Source organism: Eucyclogobius newberryi, unplaced genomic scaffold (genome assembly GCF_026437365.1).
Source record: "Eucyclogobius newberryi isolate DKJ021-1_F unplaced genomic scaffold, fEucNew1.0.hap1 SCAF_4, whole genome shotgun sequence".
In the NCBI taxonomy this organism is placed as follows: Eukaryota; Metazoa; Chordata; class Actinopteri; order Gobiiformes; family Gobiidae; genus Eucyclogobius; species Eucyclogobius newberryi.
This window is the reverse complement of record NW_027316056.1, coordinates 17,179,709-17,202,725: the sequence shown is the minus strand read 5'-3', so window position 1 is coordinate 17,202,725 and position 23,017 is coordinate 17,179,709. Positions and strand designations below refer to the sequence as shown.

General features: G+C 42.0%; 1 protein-coding gene across 1 annotated transcript; it reads left to right on the top strand.

The window, feature by feature from the left end:
* Positions 1 to 17,080: 17,080 nt before the first annotated feature.
* On the top strand, positions 17,081 to 20,334 carry adra2c (adrenoceptor alpha 2C). The gene has a single exon (XM_072463327.1). It carries the CDS (start codon positions 17,527 to 17,529, stop codon positions 18,862 to 18,864), a length of 1,338 nt encoding a protein of 445 aa, XP_072319428.1. The 5' UTR covers positions 17,081 to 17,526; the 3' UTR covers positions 18,865 to 20,334.
* Positions 20,335 to 23,017: the final 2,683 nt, after the last annotated feature.

Genomic DNA, 23,017 nt, shown 5'->3' with positions numbered 1-23,017 from the left:
CTCACGAGGAGCACCAATTCTTCAAGGCAGGTGAAGAACTGTTCACATGAAGTAGAGACTGTTTCTCCAGGCAGTTGAGGAGCGTCTGGATCCACAGGTCATCGATGTGCCCGGAATGGAAGAAGAAGAAAAAGATGAACAGATTGCAAGTGAAATTAAATACTTCCTCCAGGATAGTTGCTCCCAGGGCAGTACAGTATGCCCACACTGCATTTTTATACTTTTAACACAACGGAAATGTTTGAAAGGTTTTCTGTTACTCTCCAGAGCCAACAGGTATTAATTATACATCACCTCTGGACATGTACAGCTTGTGAAAGGCTAAAGAACACTAGATGCAGTATTTACTGTTTCAATCAACAACCCATGTGCATAGACATGATCCTTTAGCTTACTCTAGATAACAAGAGTCAAGCACCATCTGGGACTAAATTTGTAAATTATTTTTGCCAGCGACAGCCACTACATAACGAGGAACAATGAGTCAGACTATACGTTGGCAGTTACAAATAAGATCTGTTCAGTTGATAGCAAATGATCACATATCAGGGTTTAAGAGGACGATACAATCTTTTGCAACAAACAGTAATAAATGAAAGATAAAAACAGACCTTGGAACTGAGATCAGGAAAAGAAAAAGTAGCTTTTTGCTTATCTGCAGTGACACAGGACTATAATACATTGTTCATTCGTCTGCACAGAACATACGCATTGTTGAGATTTGTATTCAAACTTCTGATTTGGACACCATTTCTAATTGAAACATCAGTGATTAATGAGTGGAATTGAATTGGTCTTAGTTCAATTCAGTTGTTTCTTATCAGGCGAAAAGTAAGAGACGATGTAATTAACTTGACATTTTTCATGCAGAAGCATCTTAACCTCCCATTCTCCTCCCCTCACACTAATCCCGCAATAATTCAATATAGTTTAACCAAAACATCACACTCTCCAACAACGCTCTGACAGACAGAGATAAGAGAACAAAGCCTCCTAAAAAGATGAACCAGGCAGAATTTGTCCTGACAGTCGCTGCATGATGTGCTATCCTTTTACATAGACAATTTTGCACATAAGGGGCTCTGGTGGCGGAGTGGCAAGTGCTGCTACTATGATTTCTCGGAGACAGCGATGCACGTCCAAAATTGCAAAGAAAGAAGATGAAATGGTGTGATTGTCTTTTAGGCATTATCAGTGACTATTTTCAGGGGCCATGATGTTATTTGCGATGACTATTGACTATTGACTATTAAGAACTGCTGTGCTGGACATTCTCTCACCCAGAGGCCATCAGACTTGGTCGTTTTCCAACTCGTTACCAATGTCAGGTCGTTGCCGTTTCAAAATGAATGACACATAACGTTCACTGGTCGTTTTTAACTTTGCCTTGTCATTGGAGAAAAATTGTAACCTGATTGTTCTGGCCCCGAAGGCTTTATTAGACAGGACAGAAGCGTAAGAAGTGGAGAGAGAGAGAGTAGAGACGTTCGGCAGATAGTCAAGGCCAGGAAGCAAACCCACACACAATGCCCCACCACTGAGCACACAAAGACATTTTTCACCAGTAAATCACATGAATACAAATCTCCTGCTTGCTACAGTGAAATGCCACTATGAAGGGCCCAAGTTCTGCAGTTTCAAACCTGAAGTCAATGAGCCTGTTTCTACTAGTAACATTTGGGTTGACTGTGAACACAATGTACGCCAAATGTACAATGCATCCCACTTAATGTTATAGCGGTTCTGTAGCAACCAGAGAAAACTGACATTTTCCCACTATATTTTTACGCCTTTAGAGATCAAAACATTAGAGTTAACATTCATGTTTTGGACACTTTTAAAACCCTTTATGTCAACTTGACTGTATGGGTCCGGCACTGTGCGGGTCACACTGACTACTCCCACCACAATACTTAGACATATCATCCATAATTCATGTGGGAGTCCAGGGGAGAAACATGATGGGGCCAAGGAACTTTAGTGTCACTACTGCCACCGAGTAAAAGCACAATGACAGCACAAAGGCAAAGTCTGTATTCAAATCAGCCTCCTCTGTCAGCGCCGTTCATTTTGTGGACCGCTGCAGGGTAGAGATAAAGCCAGCATTGCAGTGTAAAACCTTAACTCACTAAGGTGTATATGAGCCATCATCTTCACACTTGGAGAGCTGGTATCTGCCAAAAGCCAATATGGGGAACAGCAGCAGGAAGTGAAAGGAATGCTGGGTAAAGATCGTTTAGTCAGCATGAAATACATAATGTGGAGCATGATGTATTGTAATGTAAGCACGGTACATGTTTGATTCATGGTTATTATCCTCGTGTGTCATGTCTCGGAGAACTATGTCATATATGTGTCTGTTATGCTAGCCTTATGTTAATATTATTACAGTAAGTTATCAATGTCTAAAGGCTTCATCACTGCTTCACAACTCAAAGAAAATATGTAAAAAACTGAATTGATTATTTCACTAAAAACATTTGTGAAATACAGGCTGGTAATTGACAACAACCACAACATAACTGATTATTAAAATATACAAAGAACGATTATCTGGACCTAGAACTCAGTAAGATCAAGTTTTATTTTAATTTTAGCCACAAATACAATAGTAATTTAATTCATGTGGGATGGATAGATTTAATGCCGTAATGTGAAACACTCGATGCACAGCAATAGCATCACCATGGAGACAAGCGTGTGGCAGACCAAAAACTTACGTAATGCACCTTTAATGAAATAACACCATTTATTCCACACATTGCTACCCATAATAATTAAATGTCAACCCTGCCTTTTATTTCTCAAGCTTTAACACATCTGAATATTACTTTTCCTACCACTTAAGATTATTCCATCCAACGTAATCGTGTTGATTATTCAAGTCATATGCCATTTCCAATTACATTCCACTCTTGTTTCAATTTCATTTTACACTTTCTGGGGAACAGCAAATTAAATTCAACACAGGATTTTAGGCTGCCAGGTTGCATATATTCTCATTAACACAACATACAAAGCTTGAATCTGTTAAATAAATTACACATCCATTATTTATATAGTGTAATTGAGTAATTTAGAACTCCTTATTTCTCCTTCGCATGAACAAATACCGAATTTTCAATCAAGACGTTAAAAGCCTGGTAAAGTGACACAAATGTGGGATTGTTGCTCGTCATGTTTCCCCCCCATTGCATTTCACATAAAGATCAAGAGGAGGAGCTTGGCCAGTTAGAGTGGCATTTGGGAGCCATTTGAGAAGAGACAGTTTGGCTGTGATTTGGGGGTTAATAAAACCAGCCTGAAATCCAAAATCAATAGACAAGCTGATGGCCTGGGTGCCACAGTCCAGAAAGTAGTTAGTCTAGAGCAGATGGAAGGAGCAGTGTGTTTTCGATGTGTGTTGTGGTCCAAAGAGAATGATCAAAAGAAAAGGAATCCAACACAAAGACAAAGCGAGAGAGTCTCACTGAAGCTGAGGTTATCTGAAGGCTTTTCTACAGGGAAACAGGATCTTAATGGTCACGGACGACTGTGAATGGATGCAGATATTAACATAACAAAGAGGGATGCTGCAGTGACGTGCATACAAGACAGTTTAATTGTTTATCAGCTTTTTAAGGTGGTTTTGTGTTTTCATGTGTGCTACGTATGAATGATTTGCCCTTGAAACTAATTGCACCATTTTCCAATGTGTCTTATACGGTAGACAAGTGAATGAAAACTGAAATGCTTGTAAAAAGTATTTAATTTTGGTGCATCTACCTGCTGGCCATTTGATTTCTGTTTTGGAATGGGAAAACCAAAATCAGAAAATGAGTAAAAACGAGTAATCACTTGATTTCACACTGTAATGGCAAGTGCCCAGCGAATCTCTTTGTTCACAGTGCCTCCAGGGGCAGCGCGAAGTAAAAAACGATGAAAGATGCAGGGCTTTGGGTGTAAAACACTGCATATGAGCGGCTGGATTACCCCGAGACCGAGCAGTGAGCGGCAGAGCATGATCACTGCACCTCTGGTTCAGTGAGGCTGATTACCGCCCTGGCTTGCTGTGAAAAGCAGTACTTCTCTCTCTGCTTGGACTGAACTGAACTCGACAACATGCAAAAGTTGCACAAGATCCTACTGTTTGTTTTGAGGCAGCAGGTAAAAGTAGAGGCCCGCCAGTTCAGTCAGAGGCTGGACGCACCTCATTCGGCTGGACACTCCTCCCCTGACAGCATGCACCTGACAAACCCCTGGACACTCCTCCCCTGACAGCATGCACCTGACAAACCCCTGGACACTCCTCCCCTGACAGCATGCACCTGACAAACCCCTGGACACTCCTCCCCTGACAGCATGCACCTGACAAACCCCTGGACACTCCTCCCCGGACAGCATGCACCTGACAAACCCCTGGATACTCCACCCCTGACAGCATGCACCTGACAAACCCCTGGACACTCCTCCCCTGACAGCATGCACCTGACAAACCCCTGGACACTCCTCCCCTGACAGCATGCACCTGACAAATCCCTGGACACTCCTCCCCTGACAGCATGCACCTGACAAACCCCTGGACACTCCTCCCCTGACAGCATGCACCTGACAAACCCCTGGACACTCCTCCCCTGACAGCATGCACCTGACAAACTCCTGGACACTCCTCCCCTGACAGCATGCACCTGACAAACCCCCAGCTCAGCTGCCGTTAGAACTGATTTGTAATGAGTTTGCATTATTTTTTGATGACAAAGTTAAGAATAGACATTAAAGCACTCCCTCTGTCTTGAGGGTTTCTGGTTCTCTAGTCTCTATCTACAAAAGAATGAGCAGCAGTCTTTGACCAGGCATTAAAAATGCTATAAATTCCACAATGCAAATAATCCTGTAACCACCAAGACACTTAGAGCTAACTCACTTTGCACCTGTAACTGACAAAACTGTCCATGAGATCATCACCAGTCTGAGTTCATCTACATGCTGCCTCAATGTGTTACCCACCAGATTTCTAAAGTCTGTGCTGAACAGTTTGTTAGCACCATTCACTCACATAGTTGTCGCTTCAATCTGGAACATTTCCAATGTCTATGAAAACTGCGGTCATAAAGCCTCTCCTAAAGAAGAGCAGTCTTGATGTCTCAGTGAGTAATTATCAGCCCATCTCTAATCTGCCATTTTGGGACAAAGTCCTTGAAAAGGTTGTTTACCAACAGCTCACAGATTTCTTCTTAATAAACAACTTATTTGATGTTTTTCAGTCAGGTTTTAGACCTCATCACAGCACTGAGACTGCTCTTGTCAAGGTGACAAATGACATCCGCCTGAACACTGACACGGGCAAAGCCTCAGTCTTAATTCTGTTAGATCTGAGTGCTGCTTTTGACACTGTCGATCATGGGATCCTCTTACAGCATAGGTTTCAAACTCTGGCCCGTGGGCCAAATCTGGCCCGCCAGAAGTTTTAATCTAGCCCGACCAACATTTCAAATTTATATAAAAAAAAAATAAAAAATCATAGAACCGTAGTTACATCCGTAACCGTTTTTATCGCTAAAACTACGCATCCCACAATGCCGCCGGTGGCCGCCCCTCCCCCACGGGGCTCTGCTGCACTGCTGTGTGAGCTGCCGAGGGAGAAGTGCACTTTAAGCACTTTTGAGCAGAAGTTTAGTAGTGTGTCAGTTCAGTTGTACAGAGAACTACACAGACGAGGAAATGTTAGTTAGTACATTTAAAAGGTTTTTTAGTTTATTTTGTTATAAAGTCAAATGTTTATCTCTGCAACTGAAGCACAGTATTGATGAAATTACACGTGTTTTTCTAAATACATTTCAGTTTATGAGAACAAACATTTTGTAATTTTTTTTAATCGATCCAGTAATTGCTTCAAAACAGCGTAGGCTATATAAAGCTATTTATTTCTTATATTTTTAATAGTTTTATGTTTTACGTTATGTTCGGCCCGGACCCAGCCTGAGCATCAAAATTCAGCCCGCGACTCAAATGTGTTTGACACCCCTGTCTTACAGAGACTAGAGGACTGAGTGGATCACATCACTGGCACTGCCCTAAATCGGTCCTATCTGGAAGACAGGAAGTACTTTGTTGAAATTGCCCTTGACCTGTGGGGTGCCTCAAGGGTCATTTCTGGGACCCCTTCTGTTCAAGCTCAGTCTCAGAATAGACTTTAAAGCACTCCATCTGTCTTGAGGGTTTCTGGCTCTCTAGTCTCTATCTACAAAAGAATGAGCAACAGTCTTTGACCATCTACAGCAGGGGTGGGCAATTATTTTTCCTCCGAGGGCCATATTAGAATCTAGGCAAGTAGCGGAGGGCCGGCCCATGATCATTGGTGTGAAAATGAAATAAATAAAAAGTTAAATATCAAATAAGATATCACTTTTAGTCAAATATAGGCTATTGAATCCATTGTTTCATTTATTTGATGTCATCTTTATTAGGATATAAGTGCAGAGAGGTGTTGCAGACAGTAAAAAAAAAATAGAAACTAAAATCTTGCTAGGGGCCGGATTAAAACATGCCGAGGGCCACATCTTGACCCTGGGGCCACAAATAACCAGGTCTGATCTACAGCTTGTCTGACTGAAGGATCTCACCTTCACTGTGTTCTCCTCAAGGTTTCTACTTCTTCCACTGGGTTTTTTGTATTTTGTTCTTGCCAAGAAAAAGAGTCTAAGGTCACGGGTTATTCAGGGACATCCATTTGTTTAATTCCTGTGAACGTTGGTTAATCTGCTTCTCTATTATTGATCAATAAATTACTGTTTCATTGTTTGAAACTGCTGGTAAAAGCTGGTAAAAATGGGTGAACTCTAAAAGTGTTTAGGAATGTCACATCTGTCAGAACTTAATGTGCAGTTGGCTTGTATCTCTATAGTGTAGTTATTACACTCAGCATCAAGTGATGATGCACGGTCAAGTGGTCGTGAAACCACTGGTATCAGGGCCACTTTGATGAGTATGAGTACAAACACCTTGTGTCCAATATTAGTATCGGTGCAGCCCTATTAGTGTCCAGTACATTCAGTACTTTTCCCACACGTTTTGAACTTTTTAATCCTCTACCACCTGCTATTGAAAAAAACAAAAGAATACGACACATTCAACTTTAAAAACAAATTCATTGTTGTATGATTTTGACTGTTTAATGATTTTTGTGTAAATATCTGTGTACGCACCAAGACCAAGTTTATTCTTACCTTTTTTATTAGTAAATTCTTAATTTATGCATGCCATATTTGACTCTATAGACGTTGCTATCATTATTATTTTATTATTCACTGTTTTCTCTTGCACCTTCACACCGAAACAAGTTCCTATATTTGCGAACTGTGTTCAATGACAACGGCAATAAACCTTTTCTGATTTTGATAAGGAGAAAAGGAAACAGCTGAAATGAAACTTAGGCGAGGAATAGGAATGGATAGATTTTACAATAAACCTTCACAAACCTTTGCTATAAGAAACTATAGGGTAGAACAAAGGAAAGAGAAGGCTGGCTCCTATAACCCCACAGCCACAACTAGTACCTTTATTTAGACTGACACTTCATTCCTAAAGCACATATACCTTTCAAGGGCACTGTTAATTAATTGGCAAGAAAGCGGTTCTCCTGTTTCACAATGCAATCTTATGGGATCTCCTCCTCAGGTTAATCTACAGTCTTCCTATATAGCACCAGTGCCTTCTATCCACTCCTGCGTCTACAACCACTTCCTCCCAGACACTTGACACGGTCCATCTCATCATTACTTCCTGACAGGGCAAAGTCAGGGCATCAGTTGTTTCATGATGTACACCACAAATTCAGAGAGAAACCTGAAGAATGTGTGGTAACTTCAAAACGATGTATTGATCAGCATTAAGTGGCTAATTTGGAGCTATGTGCAGCAGTACTGGGAGGTTTAATACATGGTTTGTCTGACATCAGTCCCAGTAGGATAGTTGATTTGGCCGATGACACGTTTGCCTCATTGGTTGTAAATTAGATGTTAACAGTGATTTATAGCTTCCCTGGATCCATCTTGTTTGGCTGGTTGTAGTACATGTTTAACATTTAACATGTAATAATTAATAAACCTGAATCCATCATCCTCATCCATGCATTAGGTTTGATTTTTCCATTAGTTACACAAAAAAGCATTACTCAGTGCCGTCAGCATCTGAGGCAAACCTGTACTGAATCCAAAAGAATGTAGGATAAAAATATATTGTTCAACAAAAAATAAATGAATACAGTAACCTTTATTATTACTACCACTATTAGAACCTTAACTAGTGTCAGTGCTAGTGCGACTTGGTGGTTGCAACCTTATTTTTCTTCTGGTTTACTACAATCAAAAACATAAAGGTCAGGTTTGTCCATTGTACCAATAGCTTCCAGTATGATTTTATTATTAACATAAACAAACAGACTTGTAATCAGTGCCACTTAACATAAACCACACGCTTTTACTATTGGCTGTGGCTCTGTCGATTATTGATGATTTGAAATGATTGGATCTTGTTTTTATTAATCACACAGTCGAAAAATCACACTGCATATTCGAATGTTCCAGTCACTTTTAGTAACTCCTCATTTTACCTCGTTACTGCCCTGGAAAACTAACACATTATGTTACTGTGCTACTTTGTTAAAAAGGTGTTAGAGTACTCTTGCGTTACCAATAGCTAACATTGTTGTATAACCTATATCGTTTGCTGACAATCCCTTTGTGTTGCTGAACGCAGTAACATAATCCATAAAATATCACATAAACAAGCAAAGTAAATGTGTTTGACGGAGCTTTATTCATCTTTTATGTTGCTGGATTACCACAATACAATGCTATACAATAAGCACATGCAGGAATGAGTGGATTAGTAAGAAATAAGAAAATGAGTGGATTAGTAAGAAAACTGACGCACAACAACATAAAGCGCTTGTTTTTTTTTTATATTTTTGGCCTGTAGGCTTTATCAGACAAGAAAAAACTGTATGGAATGGATTTAAATTGTTGAAATTAGGATTCAAACTCACGACACTGCGGCCGGCTGCACATGAACCCTGACATACATGTGCCATAACCACCTGACCATCAGGCAGCACTGAGCGGACTTGTTTTAACACTGTAGTTTATTTCAATCAAACTTACCACATTGCTGTTACCCATTTACTCTTCAGCTACAAAAGTGGTTATAATTAAAAACGTGCATCTGAAAGTTTATTTCTGTTTGAGGACAAGACTCCCAGACCCAGTCACTAGTTGAAACAAGTGTTTTCGCTCTCTGTGTGAAACAAACCTGGCTCTGGGATCACGGTGAAGAGATGAGAACCAACCAAAACTAACACGTTATGGATTTGAAAATGTAACTTGGGGAGTACTAGATTACATGAGTGGACAAAACTAAAAAAAAAAGTCATTTGAGCCAGCTAACCTAGTAAAAGTACTTACAATCCAGTTTTCAAATCAGTCACCAAATCTGCCCCTGTCATTGAAATGCCCCTGTCATTTCAATGACAGGGGCAGATGGTCACTTGTCACTAACCACAGCTCAATGTGTTGTAATGATGCAACAGCTACAGCAGTGAAGTCAGTCAGGGCTGTCGCTCCTGCCTAATGATCTGAGATCTGCCAATTCACCCAACTGTCGCCGGATGGACAGTAATGACCACACACTGCCTGGTAACTCATCACAACACAGAGAACACTTTTATAATTGGACCATCCACCTTTCTCTGCACAGTTACAGAAGTGTGTCTCAGCGTTTACTCCAAATGTCTTCAGTTTCATGAGGCTAAAAAGAGTTTTCCAACAAAGGCTATAAAGTTATGTGAAAGATTGTGTGGATTTAACTTGTTTTCAACATTTTACTAGCACCAGTAAACTGTCAAAAACTCAGTAAAAAAGCTATTCCATCTGTGTAAAATATACTGGGGTGCAATGTTACTGGCAAAGAGCAATAACACTGCATTATTTTACCATATTAACCAAAGGAATTAGACACGACTGTAGCAGTAGTAGCACTAGTAATAATAATAGTTGTAGTAGTAGTAGTAGTAGTAGTGGTAGCAGTAGTAGTAGTAGTAGTAGTAGTAGTAGTAGTAGTAGTAGTAGTAGTAGTAATATCAGTAGTAGTAGTAGTTGTAGTAGTAATATCAGTAGCAGTAGTAGCAGTAGTAGTAGTAGTAGTAGTAGTAGTAGTAATATCAGTAGCAGTAGTCATAATGTCAGTAGTAGTAGTAGCAGTAGTAGTAGTAGTAGTAGTAGTAGTAGTAATATCAGTAGCAGTAGTCATAATGTCAGTAGTAGTAGTAGCAGTAGTAGTAGTAGTAGTAGTAGTAGTAGTAATATCAGTAACAGTAGTCACAATGTCAGTAGTAGTAGTAGTAGTAATAATGTAGTAAAGGAGTGGAAGTATGTTCAATATACACTGGTGGTAACACAGCTAGCATTGATTCCCATTGAGTCTCCTCATTTAAAGTACATGTATTTACATGTATTTTAGTTTGAATTGTAAGGCTTGATCTACTGCACATTCTATGGGCTAAACATGCAATGATAGTGTAGCGCTGTGCAGTAATAATTGATACTTTAAAAAAACTAAAGGTAAGTCATTTTCTGGTATTGCTGTCAAATAAAGACACACAATCTCTCATTACAAGAATGTTTTCAGCGTTTGAGGCATTCTGTACATTTATTTTTAATTGGTTGAATCTCTTGAATTCCTTAAGTCTGATTACGAATTTCTGAGAATTATTACAGCAAGAGAATGAAGGTCAATACAAAACAACAAAAACAGCAACAGTTTAACTCATAGCCAACTATGTTCTGTGTTTATGTACTAGATAACTTTTCTGGTTGAGGATGTCTTAGTCAGAAATACTCCTCTGTATGGCTTTTAATGTATCTGTCTTGCATTTAGTCAATTATGGGGAGAGCCACCGCTCCACAGATCTTACCTGTAACTGGTGTCGTCAACGGTTTGTTTTCATGGAGACAAATAGGTTTAATACCGTAGTGTGAAACATTACAGGCAACACAATAACATGTCCATGGAGACAAACAGGTGTTCACCTTTAAATTGCTGTGTTAAATGAGTTGTTTGACAGTTACATGCTTCAAAGAGGATTCCTGTAATACTTAGTTGGTGCTGTCATACAATATATATAAGACAGCCATGTGTATTAATAAAATAAGCAATTTATTTCACAGCATTTTCTGTCATCAGTTATTATTGAATAAGTCAATCTTGGATAATTGCTGTCTTCCCACAGCGGGCACACTGACCAATTAATAATGCAACCTACAAGTCTTCCTTTTCACAGCTAAACCAAGATGAGCCAAAGAAGTCTTACTGTATTTCATATGTATATGCGCCATTCTTGACCCGAGGTTGACTGCAGCTCGGGGACAGCCACATCAAGGACACTGTGGACGTGTGAAGATCTGACGGACAAAGAAGGAAATGTCTCTAGTTTACTTATTATTTAAATGTAATATTCATTCAACAAACACAATATTACAGATCAACTACTTATTCTGACCCCTGTTGGTGGCATATTTTAGTGATTTGTGTGAGTGGCAGGCACATCAGGAAACCATAATTAAGCTCAAGCTGAAGGACAAGAATCATCCCAGCGTGGAGCTAATTGGAATCGTATCCGGGAAACTGAGTAGTAAACAAGGACAAACATGCCTGTGACTGGAATGAAAATTTCAAGAAAATTCAAGACCCTGTGAAAAAAATTGAAAGACGGCTCAGTAGCGCCACCTCAAAAATCGATTAACATGGGGCCTATGAAAGAGCAGTAAAAGGAGGAAAACAAACAATTATATTATGATCCTGCCCTACACTACAGGAAGTCTGCCATATTGGCTCAAATTGACCAAAGTTTACCCCGTAGTTTTTTTTTAATGCAAATAATACACATCTGCAAGTGAATGTAGACATGTGTTGAACAAATCCATTCTAATCTATTTGTGATTGTGAAAGCATGGATATTTAAAGCTGCAATATCCAACTCTTCTCTTGTGAATGAATAGATTTTGTTTAGAACTGTGACAAATTCACGCCACTGCACGCTGTTCACATCGAATTGTAAAACTTTGTATCGATTGCAAACTTGCAGTGGTCCGCCCTGCTTCTCTTCACAGCCTGAAATAGCAGTTTTAAATCTGTGCGTATGCCTCAAAAAGTGCGAATAGCGATGTGTAACAGGGTTTGTGTGAGACAGTGTATGACAGATTTAAATACTTCCTTATTTCATGGTTTGAAAGTCGGGTACCAATAGCTTTAAGTGAATTTGCATGAATTCAGAATGCTGCGTCCATGCAACACTATTATCTCTTGCTAAGTGTAATCCTTCAGTTATGTCAATTCCCTGTTTATAATTTAGTTCTTCCAATAAACTCCATTTCATTCACAAAGGAAAGGTCAAACTTAAAAAAGATTCAAACCCTACGCTATTTATAACAAGCAACAACGCACCAGTAGTCATATATAACAAATACACCTTTCACAGAAAAACAGATTGTGAAGATTCTAATGTTAGTAATCCCTGACACTGGGAGCTACATTTGTTCTGGGCTATACCTGAACACAGGCTGCAGGGAAGGCCATTTGTCACTGCCACATATGGTACCGTCCCAGCTCTTATTGGGAGCATATGGAAACCACTGTTCATTAGGGAATGTAAAGTGATTAGACGTGGCTGTTGTCAGGGCAGGTAGCAGCTTTAATTTCTATGGGGAATATATTGACTTCCTTTATATACAACCTAATGTAATTATTTTTTAAACATATTAGATCCTTTTAAGAATAAAAGTAGATCAATAAATAGGGAATGTTTTGGACAATAACTCCATAAAAGTCTCTCAAATCTTAATTTGTCTAAAATCTGAATTACTTTATAACATGGTTGGTTATATATAAAAATATGATGCAGCAAATTGATCACAAAGGCACTGCAGCATTGTTACAGCAAATGTACCAACAACAAACAAGTACTGTGAAATAAATACATCTCTACGCATATCTCCTAATTGCAGCCCAGATAAAAATAAAACAGAAATAGTTTTTTTTTCTAGGGGGAATTAATCGATCTTAAATGTACCTCCAATCAAAACTAATATTCACTCAAAAGCCTACACATTGGTGGATGGTATTAGAACAGATGTGTGTTTGTTGGACTGAGCACAGCACAACATATCATAAGGCTCCTGTATTACTGTACTGTATCACTATATTGGAATCCATATGGGTCACAAAACAGAAGTCACATTTAACCTGGGAGAAACCATCAAGTGATATTACTTTTTGAGATTCTATTAGCTGCATCTTACGAGGCTCATATAAGATCCCTCTTCCTCTCTTAATAAAACCAGTGCCATACCAAATGGGTGAACTCCTATAAAAAGTTAGGAGAAGTTATGTGCTGCATGATATAGGAAAACTTTTAAAACTGCAAAAGTCATTGGTGTCGTATAACAGTTGAAAATGTTGAGGGGCTCATGGGAGTATAATACTATATAAAAGTTAGATTTTAAGAGTTAGATGTTTTGGTGTTAAAGATATACAACTTTTCAGGAGCGTCTGCCACCTGCTTGTCTTCTTACAGATTCCACAGTACAGCATTAAACATGACAGATGATGTCATCACACCAACTTACAGATCCAATCTGTGCAGTGTTGACACTGCTCACAGTAAGAATTTATGCTTTTCAGAAATAAAAACACAAATTGAATAATGTAAGATAAACAAGTTCAATGTGTTACCTGGTAACCTTGTCTTACAAAATCTTGAATGAAGATGTAATATTGAACAAACTGTTTATTAAGAATGATTCCGGCGACTGATTACAGTAACAGTATGTCATTTTCTGGGGGTTGAAAGTCACCTGTGGGATTTCATGGAAATAGAAAATTAAACTATACTTAATACATACGAGAGAATAATCTCCTGTATATTCTAGCCAAACAAGCAACATTCTCCAAAAAAAGTGCAGAAAGTGGCTCTAATTAATTAAGTAGTGTCTATTAATTAAGTAGTTACAAAACCTGAAACATTCTTAATGAACTATTATGAATTAGGTCTTAGTTAATGCGTTATAAAGGCTATTAAAACTGTAGCTATTATCGTGTTATAGTTTAATGCTCTACTATGGAACATTAGACCCAAAGCAATCAACCAAATCAACCCAAAACATGCACCAAAGGTAAAACTAATTCTCCAGTGAAGGTCGTCCTGACCAAGCCTGGCACAAACCTCTCGAGACCACTGGCCCTGAGGAGATGCCCCAGCGGCATTGAAGGATGGGTCAAATGCAGAGGACAAATACAGGGACAATAAAATGTGCCTTCACCTTAATTTCAAGCAAAGCAATGGAACGAGCAGGTGGCCACACCATCTTGAACATGGAGCAGGGATAAAGAGTCAAGGATGCAGTAAAGTGCAAAGATTAGAAATAGATTCCAACAATTGGTCAGCTAACATTTAAAGTTCATCATTTAAAATGTCACTACGTGTATGGGAAAGTACAAAGGGTGGCTTCCATAAGTAATCGCTCCCCTTGACGGTTTAAACTGCCAGTTGGTGAATAAAAGAGCCAAGTGTGAAAGGGAGGAGGCGGAGGGTCAGAGTCAGAAACAGGGAGAAGTCACAGGTAATGGCAGAGATCACTCAATGCGAACCACAATTACATGGAAAGAGACGAGGCCCCAGGACACAACTTAATGTCCATAATGAGGCTTATCTGTCTGTTCAAAATCCGCTTAGACCGACCTACCACATGGATCTGGTCTTATTAAAAAAGGCAGCTCGGAGAACATTGGGGTGGCTGCAGGACCTATATGCCACTGTGAGCAGGTTTGATGTGATGGGTTAACGTAGCAGCATTGACGGAGATCAATCAAGACGTGTACATTTAGTTGAGCTGTGGGTGCTCTTTAATTCGCTATTCACTGGCCGAGCGCTTTGTGATTAATGACAGGTACTTAGCTTGGAGACACGGTCGATAAACTCACTGGTCCAGGAACTTAATGCCAAACGGTACACCAAGGGGCAGACAGGAGATCCCCAGGCAGCAGCAGCAGCAGCAGCAGCAACAGCAGCAGCAGCAGCAGCAGCAGCAGCAGAAGCAGCAGCAGCAGCAGCAGCAGCAGCAGCAGAAGCAGCAGCAGCAGCAGCAGCAGCAGAAGCAGCAACAGCAGCAGCAGCAGCAGCAGCAGAAGCAGCAACAGCAGCAGCAGCAGCAGCAGCAGCAGCAGCAGCAGCAGCAGCAGAAGCAGCAGCAGCAGCAGCAACAGCAGCAGCAGCAGCAGCAGCATCAGCAGCAGCAGAAGCAGCAACAGCAGCAGCAGCAGCAGCAGCAGCAGAAGCAGCAGCAGCAGCAGCAGAAGCAGCAGCAGCAGAAGCAGCAACAGCAGCAGCAGCAGCAGCAGCAGAAGCAGCAGCAGCAGCAGCAGCAGCAGAAGCAGCAACAGCAGCAGCAGCAGCAGCAGCAGAAGCAGCAGCAGCAGCAGCAGCAGAAGCAGCAACAGCAGCAGCAGCAGCAGAAGCAGCAGCAGCAGCAGCAGCAGCAGCAGCAGAAGAAGCAGCAACAGCAGCAGCAGCAGCAGCAGCAGAAGCAGCAGCAGCAGCAGAAGCAGAAGCAGCAGCAGAAGAAGCAGCAACAGCAGCAGCAGCAGCAGCAGCAGCAGAAGCAGCAGCAGCAGCAGCAGCAGCAGAAGAAGCAGCAACAGCAGCAGCAGCAGCAGCAGCAGCAGCAGAAGCAGCAGCAGCAGCAGCAGAAGCAGAAGCAGCAGCAGAAGCAGCAGCAACAGCAACAGCAGCAGCAGCAGCAGCAGCAGCAGCAGCAGCAGCAGAAGCAGCAGCAGCAGCAGCAGCAGCAGAAGCAGAAGCAGCAGCAGCATCAGCAGCAGCAGAAGCAGAAGCAGCAACAGCAGCAGCAGCAGCAGCAGCAGAAGCAGCAGCAGCAGCAGCAGCAGAAGCAGCAGCAGCAGCAGCAGCAGCAGAAGCAGAAGCAGCAACAGCAGCAGCAGCAGCAGCAGCAGCAGCAACAGCAGCAGCAGAAGCAGCAGCAGCAGCAGAAGCAGAAGCATGCACACTGTCAAAAACAAATGTTATGCTGAGTCAAATCTCAGTTCAAATTCTTAATATCTAAGTATACATATTAATTCTGTTACTGGCTCGTTACATACACACCGAACTCAAAAATGTTCTGATTTCTGGACCTTTAAGATTATTCAAATTACATGGAAACTGCAAAATGTCATGCGAGTTAACAGAGGGACAAGGATAACAAAGAAATCAGATGATTTAGCTTTTTAAATGTAATTTTAATAATCTTCATAAGCTCAAAACCTGCACAAACTATATATGAATCGTTCTCCATCACTGGATTAAGGAAACAGCAGAAACACATACCTGTTTCTGGCTTGTGGTCAGGCCGCCATTGATTAGATTCTTCATCAAAGATAATGTTTCAATATGCAGAGTAAAAACAAATTAAAATAATGCAGACAGCTAATGCGTCCTATTTGAGACCTAAACAACATTCGTCTTTATGTTTTCCCCAGTTTCCTCTTGCTGTACTGCTCTCACAATCCAAGCAAATAACTCACTGTAAAACAAGAAACAAAAAACGTCTAACTTCAATTGCAACCTGACACATAATGATCCTGCAACCGCGTCAGCTGCACTCACCAAAGACCTTTTGCGCTGTTAATGAAATACAATGTTGTTGTTGTTGTTTTATTTACATCAAGATCAAACCCACGCGTTCATCTCAACAAGCACAAGTGAATCAATGCGCGGGGTATCTCTTTACCTCAAGGGTAATATAAAGTCCCCGCTCATGGACGATAGCACTTGTGCTCGTGCGCGATCCTCCGGGAGGCACGGCTACATAGTGACCTCCAGCGTGCGCACGGAGGAGGAGAGGAGGAGGAGAGGATGAAGGAGAGGATGGAGGAGCTAGAGGAGGAGGAGAGAGCGAGCAGCATCTTCTTTACGGAACTTCCAGCGCTGCATCAGTCTGACTGTGAGAAGCCGCGTGGATGCGAGTCAGATCCATCTTTACGCACACGACGCGTAAACTGGGATATGCTGCGCTAAAGTATCAAGTTGACGGTTCATTTCCCTCTCTCTTACTTTACGAGGGCGGAGCGGGTTTTCTCTCCCTATGTAAGAGAGACACGTGGTCGTTACAAACCTCTGTCAGGACACACAGCTGAGAGAGGAGGGGACGGCGGAGAGATGCGGGCGCAGTCGGGATGGGAGAGGGCGCGTAAAGGAGGCAGTCCGCTCTCCAGAGCAGTGGGGCTATTCCGCCGCGGCTGCATGTGCGCTGTTTTGGAGAATAACAGCCTCAAAGACTTTTACGCACTATTTTTCTGTCCACTGGAGCACCGCGGACACTCGATGTGAACTAAAGAGGTGAGACAATTGGATTTTAAAGGCACATTTTCAAAGGCACGAACTCAAAATGGAATACAGACTGATTTAGATCGTTTTATTCTTGCCCGGGACCTGTCAAAATGGATTTCTTAAATGTGTCCTTGCTGGATGAAGGGGTGGAAGCAGTCAACATCTCTTCTAATGTCACCTCTCAGAGTCGGTACAGCCAACTGGCCATTTGGGGTCTGGCAGGACTGGTCAGTTTCATCATTCTAGTCACTATAGTGGGAAACGTCTTGGTTGTCATTGCAGTTTTAACAAGCCGAGCACTCAAACCGCCTCAGAATTTATTCCTTGTCTCTCTAGCCAGTGCAGACATTTTGGTTGCCACTCTGGTAATGCCCTTTTCACTGGCTAATGAACTTATGGGCTATTGGTTTTTTGGCAAAATCTGGTGTGACATTTACCTAGCCCTGGATGTTTTATTCTGCACCTCATCTATTGTGCATCTGTGTGCGATCAGTTTGGACAGGTACTGGTCCGTCACACAGGCCGTAGAGTATAATCTAAAGAGGACCCCAAGAAGAGTTAAATGTATGATCGTAGTGGTGTGGCTCATCTCTGCTGTGATATCCTTCCCACCGCTCATTTCAATGGACAGAAGCAGCACAGATGCAAGTCAGTGTCAACTTAATGACGAAACTTGGTACATCCTCTACTCCAGCATAGGATCCTTCTTTGCCCCATGTGTTATTATGATACTTGTATACATCCGAATTTACCAAGTGGCCAAGACCAGAACTCGAACAATGTCGGAAAAGAAACGAGACGTGGATGCCACCCAGGAAAATGGGATGGATCAATTGGACGGAAAAGGCGGGTCCATAAAGTCCAGCAGGGGTGGGAGCACCAAGGAACGTGAGAACGGCCACTGCCAGGACCAGCCAGTGGAATCGCCTCTCCAAAACCAGAACCAGAAGAGCCAACACGCAAGCCATGACGACGACTACGAAGATAGCAGCTCGTCTGATGACAAGCCCAAAAAGAGTTGCTCCAAGCGTCACCATGATGAGAAACGCGATCGTAAATCCAGCCGGAAGAGCAGCTCCGCCTCCAAGTACTCCAGCAGGAAGTCCCGCGCCAGCGCCAAATCCATAGACTTGTTTTCCTCACGCCGGAAGCGACGGAGCACAGTCAATCGAAAGAAGGCGTCCGCAGCCCGGGAGAAGCGATTCACTTTTGTTCTAGCTGTGGTTATGGGGGTGTTTGTGGTCTGCTGGTTTCCATTTTTCTTCTCCTACAGTCTTTATGGGATATGCCGTAAACCCTGCGAAATTCCAGAGACACTTTTCAAATTCTTTTTCTGGATTGGCTATTGTAACAGCTCGCTAAACCCAGTCATCTACACAATTTTTAACCAGGACTTTCGTAGAGCCTTCCAGAAGATCCTATGTAAGTCATGGAAGCGGTCTTTCTGAGGGGAGTTCAATGAACCTTAAAGCTATGCTCAGCCGGAGGAGGATATCCAGCCATGACACACTTTGAGGGATTGTCGTAGAATGGCTAGGACACTAAAGGGATCAGAGGACCGCAGTGGGGTGTAAATGGAGTTTAGTATCTGATCCTATTCACAACGCGCGGCTGCCTCTGTGGTCTAGAGTGGCCTTGGCTCATTTCCCTCCTCCTGACTTATTCCATCTTCTAATAAATAAAAGAAAGTCATAAGAGTGACAATAGAGCACAAATGAGCGCTGTGGAGGAGGGGAACGTTTTACAAAGACTTATAACTTCAATGAATATCTTAAGGGGGCCTTGACAATCTCACAATGTTGTTCGACTGTAAGATAGCATTATCTTTCTCTTATCTGACACTTAAAATCTTTCTTACTATCCCTCTCAACAAGAGGACTAATGGGACGAAGGGGCTTCTTGCTTACTGTTTCAGTAGCAAACTATTTTACTCAGAAAAAAAGAACAAAGTCTATTGTTGACAGAAAGTGCACAGTCATATTTATTTTATACAAAATGTGTTAAGTGCAATGGCTTAATATCATCTGGATGTGTGTTCTTATGTACAGTAGTGAGGTGTATTATCCCTCTCCTTGGCATGTCTGTGCTCCTGCCTCCTGAGAGTGAGATGAAGTGTAGAAGTAGTGCTGAGACTGAAAGGTCTCCATTGAGTGAGAGCTGTTTGTCACTGCGTGAGAGCAGCCAGTAGAGGAAGACTGTAATATCGGCTCACATGTGGGGGCTGTGATAACGTCAGTTTATCTCCACAGTCACTGCATCTCATTGCCGAAACGTGCCATGCAGATGCTTGTTCATTAGCTCAATTTATATGCACTGAAGAGGACCACATGCTAGTCAGGAAAAAATTAGATCACCCTAACTGGATGTGAGAGCAATTCATTTTATACAACTGTCTTGTTCTTCAATTCAGTTTAATATCTAAATCTGTTTGATTTTATAGCAGACAAAATGTGTTTAATTGTGGGGACTAAGTCCAGACTGCTGTATGGGACACTGGGCTGAGTGAGTTGCATTGTCAATGTCTCTATTTGTCTTCACTGTCTGGAGAAGTGTCCTCTCTTCACCTCCACGTCTGCTCTGTCCAATACAAGTCTGTCACACCTCCATGCGCTGCTGTAAAGTCTGCTGCACACACACTCATGCAAGTCATTATGAAACAGACAATTTACGCATTTATAGCCAAATGAACTGAAGCTTGTCGATCATTGTAAATAAGTGACATGGCAGTATCCCTGTGTGGTGACTCCTAATCACACGTATCATATGATAAACATGTATTATTTATATAATGAACAAATTGCTCAATGATTTTCATGTAACAGAGACACCCTTGTCCTTTTTTAAAGCTAAGAAAAGTGTTTACGCTTCTGTTTTGAGCATATTAAAATGAACAAATAAAGAGATTGATTCAATTAACACTTGATGTGTACAAGGACAGCTTTTGTTGTAATCCTACAATGATTCGTTATATTTGTAGTTCTTGTCCTGCGTCGGTACATCTGAGAATGTACTGTTTGACTTATATGGTTTACATAAATGTGATCTTGTTTGGGTGGTTTTTCTGATAAATTCATGTCGTACTAGCACCAGATCTTCAAAGCAGTCCACAGTAATTCACTCAAATGTCTGCTCTGAGCATGGCATAACCAAATAGGATTCTTGTTGAAAGCATTTGAAACAAGTTTGGTTAAAAACATTGCAAGGCACTCCCCTAATAAATTCTTAATAAGACCCCTAGATATTACAGTTGACAAATGCTGAAGAAATGAGAGAGAGAAACAGAAAAACAATCAATGAAACTGAAAAATGGGTGAAAGTCACTCACCACACACCAAAACAGATCCACATACCAGTATTCAGTTAAAATATTCATTATCATTGCAAATTCACGCGGCCTACTCTGTGTGCTTATGGAAAACACTGCTCACTTGGGACTTCTTGATCCAGTCAGGGGTCAGATTTGGGTGAGAGCTTACCAGGAAGCTTAAGCAATTTACCCTCTCCTAGACATACACACTGACTGGCTAATGCTCATTTATTCATCCACTGAAAGCTGACTTGAGTTACCCCCATGACCAAGCAGAATGGAAGCCAGCCAGGAAAGGCCCTCCCCTTCCCCTTCATCCTCAATGGCTTTATGGCTGTATCAGCAGGTCACATCAACACTTTTGCTGCTCCTGGTACTCCCTGGTGGCCGATCTGGAGCAAAAACACATCCACCAAACCTTAAAAAGACACTTATGAGGCCAACTGGCTCCTAACAGGATTAGAAGGGCCACATTCAACTGTGAGAGTCATCAATCACCAATCAATGGGAGCAGGAGGTGGACAGAATGGGGAGATAGGGTGTTGTTGTAGTTTTTTAAATCAGTGAATCGTGTACTCTTCTTGATAAAGTGAGTGAAATGACCTTGTCATCAAGGCTGTGGTTGACTAAAGAAATAAATTCTTGGTGAACTAAAGACAGGCATTTTGTGTCAATTTATCAACAAAAAGTGGGACGGTGGTCACTCCCAAAACTCTAGTTAACTCACTCCATGCATTCTCCTGTCTGATGTGGTCCATATACATCTTTAAAATCTGAATAGAATAATTATCGTGTATGACTTAACTACTAGAAGACTGTATTTGATCTTATTTCCACTCAAATGACTACACCTGTTATCAAATCAAATCAAATCAATTTATTTTTGTAAGGCCCAAAATCACAACAACAGTTGCCTCTGAGGGCCACAGGGAGAAATGAATCAACAATGTCTGTGGTGGCGATGGAGTCAGACAATGTCTGTGGTGGCGAGGGACGATGTCCCAGGGTCCTCTGTCCTTAGACTCTCCTTCTCGGCCAGGAAAAACTACAAAAAAAACCTCTTTGGGAAAAAAGCGTAGAAACCTGGAGGAGTTCCAGTAAAGGAGAGATCCGACTCTCACAGACGGACAGACGGACACGAGGGAGACTGGAGCTGGACCCACTCTTCAGGCAGATGAGGGACCGACTGAGGCGAACTGGACCCACTCTTCAGGCAGATGAGGGACCGACTGAGTCGAACTGGACCCACTCTTCAGGCAGATGAGGGACCGACTGAGTCGAGCTGGACCCACTCTTCAGGCAGATGAGGGACCATCGGAGTCGAGCTGGACCCACTCTTCAGGCAGATGAGGGACCGTCGGGGGCGAGCTGGACCCACTCTTCAGGCAGATGAGGGACCGACTGAGTCGAACTGGACCCACTCTTCAGGCAGATGAGGGACCGTCGGGGGCGAGCTGGACCCACTCTTCAGGCAGATGAGGGACCGTCGGGGGCGAGCTGGACCCACTCTTCAGGCAGATGAGGGACCGTCCACACAGGGCAGGGACCACTTCACCAGGGGAGGGGCATCTGGGTCCACAGGTCCTCAGGAGTGAGAGAAAGAAAAAGAAGGCGGTGAACAGTTTGCAAGTGGAATTAAAAAATAAATATTGTTTGATAGCATAAGTAGTCAGAAGAAGAGGATAGTGCTCAAGCTGACATACTTCACCCAGCATAGTTACTCCTAGGGCAGCGTAGCTGAAGCTGTGGGTTTATCTTTCTGTCTAGTCTGACCATAAGCGATTTCGAAGAGGAACGTTTTAAGCCTGGACTTAAATGAAGAGACTGTGTCAGCATATTTAACATGGGTCGGGAGCTGATTCCATAACACAGGAGCTTGGTAGCTAAACGCTCTACCTCCTACAGTACTTTTAGAGACTCTTGGCACCACCAGAAGGCCGGTATTCTGAGAGCGAAGAGCTCTGTTTGGATGATATGGTTCTATAGCATCTTTGAGGTAGGATGGGGCCATGTCATTTATGGCTTTGTAGGTCAAGAGTAGAATTTTGAATTTGATTCTAGACTCGACGGGGAGCCAGTGAAGAGACTTCAGCACTGGTGTAATGTGCTCTCTTCTTTTGGTTCCTGTTAGTAATCTTGCTGCTGCATTTTGAACCAGTTGAAAGCTTTTTATGGAGCTTTTAGGACACGCTGCGAGCAGGGAGTTACAGTAGTCTAATCTAGTCGTTACAAATGCATGGATAAGTTTTTCGGCATCACTTTTAGGCAGGAATCTTCTGATTTTGGCTATGTTG

Coding starts and splice junctions, on each gene's coding strand:
- adra2c (XM_072463327.1), top strand. CDS start 17,527: ATGGATTTCTTAAATGTGTCCTTGCTGGATGAAGGGGTGGAAGCAGTC.